An 11,801-nucleotide genomic window follows, 5' to 3' on the forward strand; every position below is an offset into this window, starting at 1 on the left:
GAGGGCACCCAGGGAGACACAGCTCACACCCCCTTGCTTTCTCAACTCCTTCTCAGAGAGGAGCCAGGGTGCTGCTGGATTCAACGTGAGTGCCAGACCTGGCCCTTCTGGGCAGAGGGACTGAAACCATACGGTCCCAGAAAATGCTCAACAGCTCCTTTGACACCACTGACTGGTAGAGAGTGAAAGGACGGAGGGTCACATTATCACTTAGAGGAGCAATTCTTTCTCTAGGAAAGAAACAAAACAGGCCTAACAAAATCAGACAAACAAACAGCAATGCCTGCGGTCAGTAAAGCAGGACAAGGACGATTAGCAGCCCCCAATCACAACGCGACAACAGGTGCATGGACAGCAACACGCAGCCAATCAACATGAGCCACGAAGACACCAAGACCATATAAATGTAACACTTTGCTTAATAAAATCCAGCTTTGTTGCTAACTCATATTGTTTTGTCTCTTTGCTCCGTAAGCTCGCACCCTCCGACATATATGCGTGTTCCCCAGCTAAAAATAGAGAGAGATCTGAGCCCATTCAGACACCCCCCCTGACGAGTGTGTCATCATGATAATCACTTCCTTCTTTTATCTTGTTTGTTTTCAAAGAAACTAAAGATGTGGAAGCTTGGAAAATCTACAGCTTGGAAAAAGCGGTGGCCTGGTGGGTCTGGTGATGAGAGATGAGATCATAGCTCTGGTAAAAACTCTTCTCACACTGGGAGCAGCTTTAGGGTCGATCACCCCTATGGAGGCGCTGATGATTCAGCAAATGGGAGCTTCGCCTGAAGCTCTTGCAGCAGTGGGGACACGAGTAGGGTTTCTCTCCTGTGTGGAGGAGACGATGCCTGATGACATCAGAGCTCCTGGCAAAGCTCTTCCCACACTCAGGACACTTGTAGGGACGTTCACCCATATGGATCCCTAGATGTTGGGTGAGACCCCAGCTGGCTGGGAAGCCCTTCCCACACCAGGGACACGTGTAGAGTTTTTCCTCAGTGTGGACATGCTGGTGACGAATCCAGGAGGTGTTGATGTTGAAGACCTTCCCACAGTGAGTGCAGGGATACAACTTCTCTCCTGTGTGGATGCGATGATGTGTTGATATATTGGAACTGTGGGAAAAAACCTTCCCACACTCCAGACACTTAGAGGATCTCTCTCCTGTATGGATGGGGTGATAGCGTGATAAAGAGGAACTCTGGGAAAAGTCCTTCCCACATGCAAAACATTTATAGGTTTTCTCCCCCATGTGGATCCGTTGATGCTCTGATAAACTGGAACTCCAGGTAAACTCCTTCCCACACTCCAGACACTTATAGGGTCTCTCTCCTGTGTGGATGCGGAGATGCTGTGATAAATGGGAATTCTGGGTAAACTCCTTCCCACACTTGGAACATTTAAAGGGTTTCTCACCCATATGGATCCATTGAGGCTGGATAAAATTGGATCTCCTGCTAAAACCTTTCCTGCAGTCAGGGCAGGTGTAGGACATGGTGCCTGTGTGATGGTGTCACCGTTGGATCAGATCCGAGCTGTCGCTAAACCATCTTCTGCAGACAGGACATCTCTGGGGTCTCTCACCCTGATGGATTTTCTGATGGTGGAGATCGACCAAGCAGATCCTAAACCTTTTACCATGTGCCTGGACGATGCCAAATTTTTCTCCTGGATGGATTCAATGATTTTTCACTCATGTCAAACTGTGACCAAAAGCTGTCTGATCTTTGGGGTACCCAGAGAGCTTTTTGCCCCAATGGAGTCACCCCGTGCCTATGAAAGAAACCATAGTGCAGTGACAAAGTAGAGGAGAGATTTCTGTGGGGTGAAGGCAGCCAAAACCTACATCACTCCTCCTGTGGGTGAAAGTGGAGTGTGAGGTGGAATGAGGAGGTTACCCATAGAGTTGAACACCCACTGATCATCCTTTACTTCATCTTTATGAGCTACGCTGGCACCCAAAACCCAAAGGGGTACTGGGGTTGTGAGCCCCTCCTGGCTTGAGTTGGGATCACTCCTTTGCACTTACACTCCATGAGGTATTTTACTTCTCCCCTATTCCTGCCAACAACCCTTGGGGTGATTTAGGGGTCCTTTCGTGCCACCAGACATCTCTGCTATGATTTTGTGTTCCCCATTGTGGCACCAAATCCCCACCATGACTTCATTATATTGTTACAGGGGGATATCAGACCCCAGCCATAACTTTCCCCTTATCTGCTTTTGCAGATATTCACATGCTTTTGGTGCCTCGTTGGCCTTGGCAGTGCCTTGTTTTAAGAACAAGACTTATATTCCTAATTATCTTCGAGACAGCAGTTAGTCTCGTTAGGGCCTTGTTTTGTTCACACTGAAACAGTGGAAAATTCCATGTCTCAGCTGCTTTGTCTAGCCCCATATTCACTTCTTTCTCAGTTTAATTCTGAATTTCACTGGTCAGGAACACAAATTCATTAACATATATTACAACCATTTATTACAATCTCAACTAACCCCCGTGATTGGCCTTAACCCCCCTGTTAATCACGTGCTAATTACATGTTAATCACATGTAGATCCCATGTTGACCCTGTGTTGTTCCCATGTGCCCCTCTCCACCCCCCACACTAACGCTCGGGACCAAACCCCCACCCCCCTTTAATTCCCCAATTAAATTGCTGCCCAATGAACGCTGATTCGCAGATCATTAATTATTCACTGGAGGGAGAAGGAGGGGGAGGGGTTAATGGGAGGATCTCGAAATGAGGGAATGGGCTGGGGGGGGGAAATAATCAGAGAAATCAAATGGAGAATAAAGGGAAAATCGATAGAAATTAAATAAATTAATTAAATATAATCTTAAAACAAAAAATAAATGAATATATAAAATATTAAATAAAAAATAAAATAAAAATTAAAAATAATAAAAAATGAAATAAAGAATAAAAATACTAAAATACTATTAAATAATAAATAAATAATAATTAAAAATAATTTAAATAATAATGATAGTATTAAAGTAATACAACTAAATAAAAAAATAAAATTATTTCAAAAATAAAAAAGCAATGTAAATAATAATAGTAAATATTAATAATTATAGAAATAAATAACAATTCAAATAACAATGAATATTAATATAGAATAATACATATAATATAAAAATAACAAATATGACGAATAGATAAATTAGGTAGAAATTATTAATAATAAATAAATAATATATAATACTAAATACTAATGTATAATAAATATATAATGACTAAAATTAAATATTGCAAATATTAATAAAATACAACAATAATATAATATAATATAATATAATATAATATAATATAATATAATATAATATATATAGTATTATATATAAATGTATAGTAATAAATAACAATATATAATGATAATTAATAATAAGTTAATAAAATATATAAGAAATAATAGTATACAGTATATAATAAATAATGAAAACTAATATAATAATACAAATATTACTATATAATACAATAATTTAAATATCAATTAATAATAATACATAATAATGTATAATGCTAAATATTGCCATATAGTAATAAGTAATATCAAAATATAGTAAGAATTATTAATTTTTTTCATATCATTATTCATATTGTTATTTATTATTAATATATATAATGTATTACATACATTATAAATTTTTTGTTATAGTATATTTTATCTTATATATAATATTATTATTCATATTATTCATATTATTAAAATAATAAGTAATTAAAATATATTATATGATAATATACGGTACATATTAATAAATATAACAAATACAGTATAGAGCAGTATGGAATAGTATAGACTATAAACCAGTAAAAACCAATACAAACCAGTATACCCAAGTACAGACCTGTATGAACCAGTATAAAACATTAAAAACCAGTATAACCAGTATAGACCGGTATAAACCAGTATATATGAGTATAATCAGTATAAATTAGTAGAGACCAGTACAGGCCAATATAACCAGTATAAACCAGTATAGTCCAGTATAGACCAGTATAACCACTATAAATTAATATAACCAGTATAAACCAGTATAGACCAGTATAGGCCACTATATACCAGTATAAACCAGTATAGACCTTTGTAGACCAGTATAACCAGTATAGACCAGTATAGACCTGTATAGACCAGTATAAACCAGTATAACCAATATAAACCAGTACAGACCAGTATAAACCAGTATAAACCAGTATAACCAACATAAACCAGTATAAACCAGTATAACCAACATAAACCAGTACCGACCAGTATAGACCAGTATAAACTAGAATAACCAGTATAGACTAGTACAGACCAGTATTAACCAGTACAGACCAGTATACCCCAGTTTGACCAGTGTTACCAGTATAGAGCAGTACAGACCACTGTAGACCAGTATAAACAAGTATAGACCAGTAAAACCAGTATAGACCAGTATAACCAGCATAAATGAATATAACCAATATAGACCAGTATAGGCCAGTATAAACCAGTATGAACCAGTATAACCAGTATAAAGTAGTATAGACTAGTACAAACCAGTATAGACCAGTATAGACTAGTACAGACCAGTACAGACCAGTACAGACCAGTATAACCACTACAGACCAGTATAAACCAGTAGAGACCAGTACAGAGCAGTACAGAGCAGTATAGACCAGTATAAACCAGTAAAAGTACTTTACACCACGATAGGCCAGTTAAACCAGTACAGGCCAGCATACACCAGTAAAAACGAGTCCATCCTAGTCCATCCCAGTTACTCCCAGTTGACTCCCAATGCGGCCCAGTCCCTCCCAGTTGACACCAATCCCCTTCTAGTCCCTCCTCGTCCCTCCCAATCCCCTCCCAGTCTCTCCCAGTCCTTCCCAGTTGACTCCAAATCCCTCCCAGTTGGCTCCAAATCACTCCCATTTCCCTCCCCATCCCTTCCAATCGCCTCCCAGTTCCCTCCAAATTCATCCCAGTCTCTCCACATCCCTTTCCAATCCCTCCCAGTTCCCTCTCAGTGCCCCAGTAAAATAGAACTTTTCCATAGTTTTTATTATATGCTCTTTGTTATCTTCAGAACGCTGTTCAAAAACAGCGTCACCAGCAGGTCCAGGGAGGTGATTCTTCCCCTGTACTCAGCGCTGGTTAGGCCACACCTCGAGTACTGTGTCCAGTTCTGTGCCCCTCAGTTCAAGAAGGATGTAGAGGTCCTGGAACAGGTCCAAAGGAGGGCAACCAGGCTGGTGAAGGGACTTGAGCACAGGCCCTATGAGGAGAGGCTGAGAGAGCTGGGGCTGTTCAGCCTGAAGAAGAGGAGGCTCAGGGGAGACCTCATTGCTGTCTACAACTCCCTGAAAGGAGGCTGTAGCGAGGTGGGAACTGGACTCTTTTCACAGATGACCTTCAACAAGACAAGAGGACACAGTCTTAAGTTGTGCCAGGGGAAATTTAGGTTAGATATTAGAAAGAATTTCTTCACGGAGAGGGTGATTAGGCTATGGAATGGACTGCCCGGTGAGGTGGTAGATTCTCCGTCCCTGGAGACATTTAAAAAAAGACTGGACGTGGCACTCAGTGCCATAGTCTAGCAACTGCTCCGGTGGGTCAAGGGTTGGACTAGATGATCTCTGAGGTCCCTTCCAACCCGGCTAATTCTATGATTCTATGATTCTTCTGCACGGGAACCTCTCCAATTAGCTGTGTGAGTCTTGAACACTAAAAACACCATGGGGGGATTCATGGCTGCTCAGTACTGTAATGGGCCCCATGGTGCCAGAGGGACTGAGTCCATGAGTACTGACAGGAGACTGAAAAAAAAAAAATGTTTTAAAAGTTAAAGCCAAAACAAAAACCCAAAAGTATTTTGAAGTATTTATTGGCCCCTTTGGGTCCCATTACTGACAAAGCCTCCCCAGAGACTTGTTAGAGAAGGTCACTGGAGGCCATGATTGCAGGGAGGAAAAGGTTCTGTAAAGGTGGCTCTGAAGCCACAGGTATTTCTTTATTTGTTTGTTTATGTATTTATTTATTTATTTATTTATTTATTTATTTATTTATTTTATGGATCAGTCAGGCCAAACTCTGAACCCTAGAAAATGGGAAGGCAGAGCCTTCCCATGTGCAGTCAGTTCTCTAAGGAGAGCAGGTGGGAGGTGGTGCAGTGGAGCTGTAACCTCCAGCTGCAGAGAGGAGAGGAGAGGTCTGATGCAAGGACCAGGGATGGAAGTCCCAGGTGGGACATGAAAGGAATGGTGGGGTTGGGGGGGTGAGAAGTAAAGTTGCCTGCACTCTGTCAGTCCTCTGGGAACTTCTGTCAAGAGAAAAGAGTTTTCATTAATCACAATATGAACAGTTCCTCCTTAACCACGGTGGGAAAAGCTCTCCAATTAGCTGTACAAGTCTTGAAGATATGAAGAATATCCCATGGAGAGCCATGGCCCTTCAGTGCTCTCTGTATTTCAATGAGCCCCAGGGTGTGTTTGGTGCTGAGTCCATGATCCTCAGGTGCTGAGAGATGAGTGGAAGCTGAAAGTACCTTGAAGCATTGATTGGCCCCACTGAGGACCAATGCTGCCAGAGCCTCCCCATGGCCTTGTTAGAGCAGATCACTGGAGGCCATGATTGCTGGGAGGCAAAAGTGGCTCGGAAGCAAAGGATTTTTCATTTTTTATTTACTAATAAAGCACTAAGGCCACTCTCTGAACCCCAGGCAATGGGAAGGCAGAGCTCATCCCTCACTTGTGGGTCAGGACTCTTCCTGGGGAAATTGAAGTATGAAAATGAGTAATAAAAAAACCTCTGACATATCCCAACCACCCCAAAAAGGGGAAAGGAAGTCCAGAGACTCAGGACAAAATTACTTCCGGTAGACCATGGTGGTGGAGGCAGCTGCCATGTCTGAGGTGACAAAGCCCTTGGTGTACTCTTGGGCCTTTCAGCCTTCCAGAGCCCTTGGCCACCTCTCCTGCAGGCTGCCCTACACTGTCCATGTCTGCAGCTCCTTCTTTAAATTGCTTCAAACAGGCTTTCAACTGAAGGACAAGGAGGGAAGGACTAAAGATGACAATGACCACCCCACCATCACCACGACAGCTGATCGGGGATTAAACCAGGCCTGCTGACCCCAGGAGTCCAGCCGTAGTAATTTTTCCTTTTTATAATTACTGTTTCATTAAATCTGTGTAGTTTAGTTTCCAACCCATAAGTCTCTTTCCCTTATTCTCTCTCCATTCTTTATCAGGCTGGGGAGAGGCATTAATAGAGAGCTTCTGTCATTTGGTTAATTGCCAGCCCAGCGTTAAACCCTGACAGATTAATTGGACCCCAGCATGGGGCTTAAGTTAATTATCTTGAGACCAGTTGAAATTTCAACTCATTTATATGAATAGTTTGAATTTTGACTTCAGCGGGAGGATACCCAGATGGCTCTGTTTAGTGGGAATGAAACTATTTTCTTTGGAAATTTCACAAGGTTAAAAATTAAACCAATCATGCTGTAACTTTGGTACTCAGGGTATGTGATCTGTGGCTTTTTATCTGGGATTAGTGTTGCTCTGTGGTTCATTCTCGGTGACAGCTGCTTAAGAACCTGCATCACAAAGCCCTGGTGGTGGCTGTGGAGACGCCCAGGCCTGGAACTGGCTAGGACTGTGTCACAGAATCATGGAATCATGGAATGGGTTGGGTTGGAAGGGAAAAGGATCATCTTGTTCCAACCCCCTGCATGCATGGGTAGGGACACCTCCCACCCAACTGAAGCCAACTCTGTCCCTGCCCCCATGGAACTCACTTCTTAATCCCATCCACAGCATCGGCCTAAGCCAGCACTATTGTCTCTTGGAGCTGCTCGAGGATGAGCTTCCCGTACTCCTCCTGCTCCATGATCCTACAGATCATTCCCATGACCCTCCAGATCATTCTGAATCACAGAATACCTCAGGCTGGAAGAGACTCTTGAGCATCTCCTTGTCTGAGTGCCCTACTCAAAAGGAGGATGAACCACATTGAGGTTGCTCAAGGGCTTCCCCAGCGTGGCTTCATCTACAAAGGGAGTGAAAGTGCCTTTTTTCCCACCCCACAGGGGGATTACAAAGACAGGACAAAGTGTTGGTACAAGTTCTGGACACTGAGGCATCATCACTGCTTGCCAGGAGGACTTTGGATCCCTGATGGCAGTGTGACCCTTATCATCTCGTGAAGTTCCCACCCACCACATCACCCACCTCTTCAATCCAGACATCACCAGTCTGGCTACAACAGGACAATGGTAGAGCATGGCAAAGGGCTTGCTAAAGGCCAGGTGCACCCCATGCCTTTCTGTCCCCTGCCCACTCTGCTTCAGCAATCCCTTCTTTGTCCTTCACCTGCCTAGAGCAGTATGGACCCCATCACTGTCCCAGGGACTGAGGTCATAGAATCATAGAATCCTAGAATGTTAGGGGTTGGAAGGGACCTCTAGAGATCATCCAGTCCAAGCCCTCTGCCAAAGCAGGATCACCCAGGGCAGACCACACAGGAACACACCCAGGGACGTGTTGGAAATCTCCAGAAAAGGAGACTCTCTGGGCAGCCTGTTCCAGTGCTCCCACAGCGTCACAGACAAGAAGTTTCTCTTCATGTTGAGGTGGAACTTTCTATGTTCTAGCTTAAACCATTGTTCCACAGTGTTGGGGAAACAGTTCAGAAATATACAGGTTGTGAGCAATCCTGACTTACTTCAGTTTAGGCTACATTAGGTTAATGGTCATTGAGGCCTAGTTAGAGGTTTCTAAAAATGAGCTTAATCATCTTAGTAGCTCTGCGCTGGACTCTTTCAAGCACTTCCCTGTCCTTCTTGAACTGAGGGGCCCAGAACTGGACACAATACTCCAGGTGCGGCCTCACCAATGCAGAATAGAGGGGGAGGAGAACCTCTCTTGACCTACTAACCACACCCTTTCTAATGCACCCCAGGATGCCATTGGCCTTCTTGGCCACAAGGGCACATTGCTGGCTCATGGTCATCCTCTTGTCTACCAGGACCCCCAGGTCTCTTTCACCTACACTGCTCTCCAGCAGATCAGCCCCCAACCTATACTGGGATATTGTGTTGTTCTTCCCCAAATGCAAAACTCTACACTTCCCCTTGTTGAACTTCATCATGTTTCTCTCTGCCCAACTCTCCAGCCTGTCTAAGTCTCTCTGAATGGCAGCACGGCCTTCCGGTGTGTCAGCCACTCCTCCCAGCTTAGTGTCATCAGCAAACTTGCTGAGGGTACACTCTATACCCTCATCCAAGTCGTTGATGAAGATATTGAACAACACCGGTCCCAGCACCGACCCCTGAGGGACTCCACTAGTCACACACCTCCAACCAGATTCTGCCCCATTGACTACAACTCTCTGACTCCTTCCTTTCAACCAGTTCCTGATCCACCTCACTACCTGATCACCAAACCCATACTTGGTCAACTTATCTACAAGGATGCTGTGAGAGACGGTGTCAAATGCTTTACTGAAATCAAGATAAACCACATCTACCGCTCTACCATCATCTATCCACCTAGTAATTTCCTCATAGAAGGCTATGAGGTTAGTCAAACATGATTTACCCTTGATAAAACCATGCTGACTGCTCTTGATGACCCCCATGTCCTTGATATGCCTGGAGATAGTGACAAGAACAAGTTGTTCCATCACCTTTCCAGGGATGGAGGTGAGGCTGACCGGTCTATAGTTACCCGGGTCCTCCTTCTTGCCCTTCTTGTAGACTGGGGTGACATTTGCTATTCTCCAGTCCTCAGGCACCTCTCCTGTTACCCATGACTTACTGAAGATGATGGAGAGTGGCCTAGCAATGACCTCCGCCAGCTCCCTCAGCACCCTTGGATGCATTCCATCTGGACCCATCAACTTATGGATGTCCAGATTACTCAGCTGATCCCTAACCCAATCCTCATCTACTACGTCAAATTCCTTATCTATCTTGACTACTTCTGGGGCTAACCTTTCAGGGAAAGGTTTTTCCCCAAAGGGCAGCTGAGCGATGGAACAACTTCAGTGCTTCCAAGCAATGACAACTCCCCCAGAGAAGTGGTCAGAGCACCAATCCTGACTGAGTCCAAGAAGTGTTTGAATGATGTTCTCAGGCTCATGGTGTGATCCCAGGGGTACCCTACACAGGACAGGAGTTGGACTTGATCATCCTGATGGGTCCCTTCCAACTCAGCATATTCTATGATTCTATGATAACACATTTGGTATCAGAAAGAAATGGAGACACGTCCTTCTTGGTTGTTCAAAATGGGAGGGTGAGGTCCAATGGGCATCAGCTGAAGCAATGGAGGAAGACCTTAAAAGCTTGCTCCACACCAAGACATTCAAGCAGGTCCCCCACAGAGCTTTTGTCATCTTCATCCCTGCATTTTTTCAAGCCCCAAATTAATAAATCCTGAGCAACCTTCCCTTACCACAAACCAATGCTGATGAGACCAGGAGGCTTGCCTAGAGACTTCCTGATGATCAGGCCTCTGATCATCTTTGTGGCCTCCTCTGGACTTATTCTAACAGCTCCAGGTCCTCTTTGTGCTTGGGGCTCCAGAATCAGACCCAAGCACTGCAGTGGGGTCTCACCAGAGTGGTGGACCAGAATCTTCTCCCCTGACCCCTATACTGGTTTATACTGGTCTATAAAGGTCTGTACTGGTTTATACTGGTAATACTGTTTTATACTGGTCTATAGAGGTCTATATATGTCTATACTGGTTTATACTGGTTGTACTGGTTATACTGGTTAAACTGGTCTATACTGGTCTATACTGGTTTATACAGGTTTATGCTGGTCTATACTGGTGTGGTAGTTAAGGTTTGCAGTGTGGTAGTTTAGGTTTGAAATGTGACAGTTAAGGTTTGGCGGCCGGAAGATCTCGTGCTGTACGGAAAGTTAAGATAAGGCTTCCCTCCTGACAACCAATAGGTACGGGTCCCCAACGCAAGCAGACGGAAATGACGGTGTAAACCTAGGCTATAAAATGTGGTGTAACATAAACAATAAACGCCATTTGCTGTCCATCATATTGATGTCTGTGAGCTGATGGCCCGGATAACCTGGGGTTGGTTGCTGAGTCGTTCTTGAACCAGGTCGACACGCCTCGTCGGAGGCAACATACTGGTTATACTGATTTATACTGGTTTCTACTGGTCTGTAATGGTCTATAATGGTTTCCCCTCCCCAGCCTTGCTGTCCCAGGGCACTGCTGTGGCCAAGGGGACAATGACCTCACTCCTTGACAGAGCCCTTGGCCACCTCTCCTGCAGGCTGTCCTACACTGTCCATGCCTGCAGTTCCTTCCCTTCAGGCTGTTGTCACCCTTCCTGATTTCCCACCTAACTCTCAGCCCAACTTTACCAGATCTTCTCCGGTGTCCCACTGCTCCCCCTGGCTTTGTGTAGAAAACAAAATCCTGAGCTGATCCAGAACCCCTCTGGGTAAACCTCTAACACAAGGATACCCTTTGGGTGAGACTTCTTGTTCTTTTCCTCCAGTCAGAACCTTCCAAGGTGGCCTTTGTGGAGTTTTTGGACTACCAAGAGAAGTTCTATCATAAAGTCATAGAATTGTTTGGGTGTGAAGGGGTGTGACAGACCAGACTTGTATTTCCCATGATCACTCCAAAAGGACTGCCCAGACCACCTTTGTGGAAATTTCCCCATGGAACAGTCTGGAGTTTTGCTGGGTAAAACCTCATGGTCAGACTTAAGGATGATGTCGTCTGAGAAGAGTGTGTGTCTCAGAGTCTGCGATGGATCTTCTGATTCCATCCTCTACTCAGCCTTGCTCTG

General features: G+C 44.0%; 1 protein-coding gene across 1 annotated transcript; it reads right to left on the bottom strand.

Moving 5' to 3' along the window:
• Nucleotides 1–563: 563 nt before the first annotated feature.
• Nucleotides 564–1,744, bottom strand: LOC115600233 (zinc finger protein 3-like). Its single transcript, XM_030468530.1, has 2 exons — nt 1,225–1,744; nt 564–1,137 (listed from the first exon to the last, which is right to left on the bottom strand). The coding sequence occupies exons 1-2, from the start codon at nt 1,492–1,494 to the stop codon at nt 730–732; spliced, it is 678 nt and encodes a 225-aa protein (XP_030324390.1). The 5' UTR covers nt 1,495–1,744; the 3' UTR covers nt 564–729.
• Between the last annotated feature and the right edge of the window lie 10,057 nt (nt 1,745–11,801).

Source organism: Calypte anna, unplaced genomic scaffold, assembly GCF_003957555.1.
Source record: "Calypte anna isolate BGI_N300 unplaced genomic scaffold, bCalAnn1_v1.p scaffold_147_arrow_ctg1, whole genome shotgun sequence".
NCBI lineage: Eukaryota > Metazoa > Chordata > Aves > Apodiformes > Trochilidae > Calypte > Calypte anna.

Coding starts and splice junctions, on each gene's coding strand:
- LOC115600233 (XM_030468530.1), bottom strand. CDS start 1,494: ATGTCCTACACCTGCCCTGACTGCAGGAAAGGTTTTAGCAGGAGATCC. Junction 1,138..1,224: donor AGAAAACCTATAAATGTTTT/GCATGTGGGAAG, acceptor AAGTGTCTGGAG/TGTGGGAAGGTTTTTTCCCA.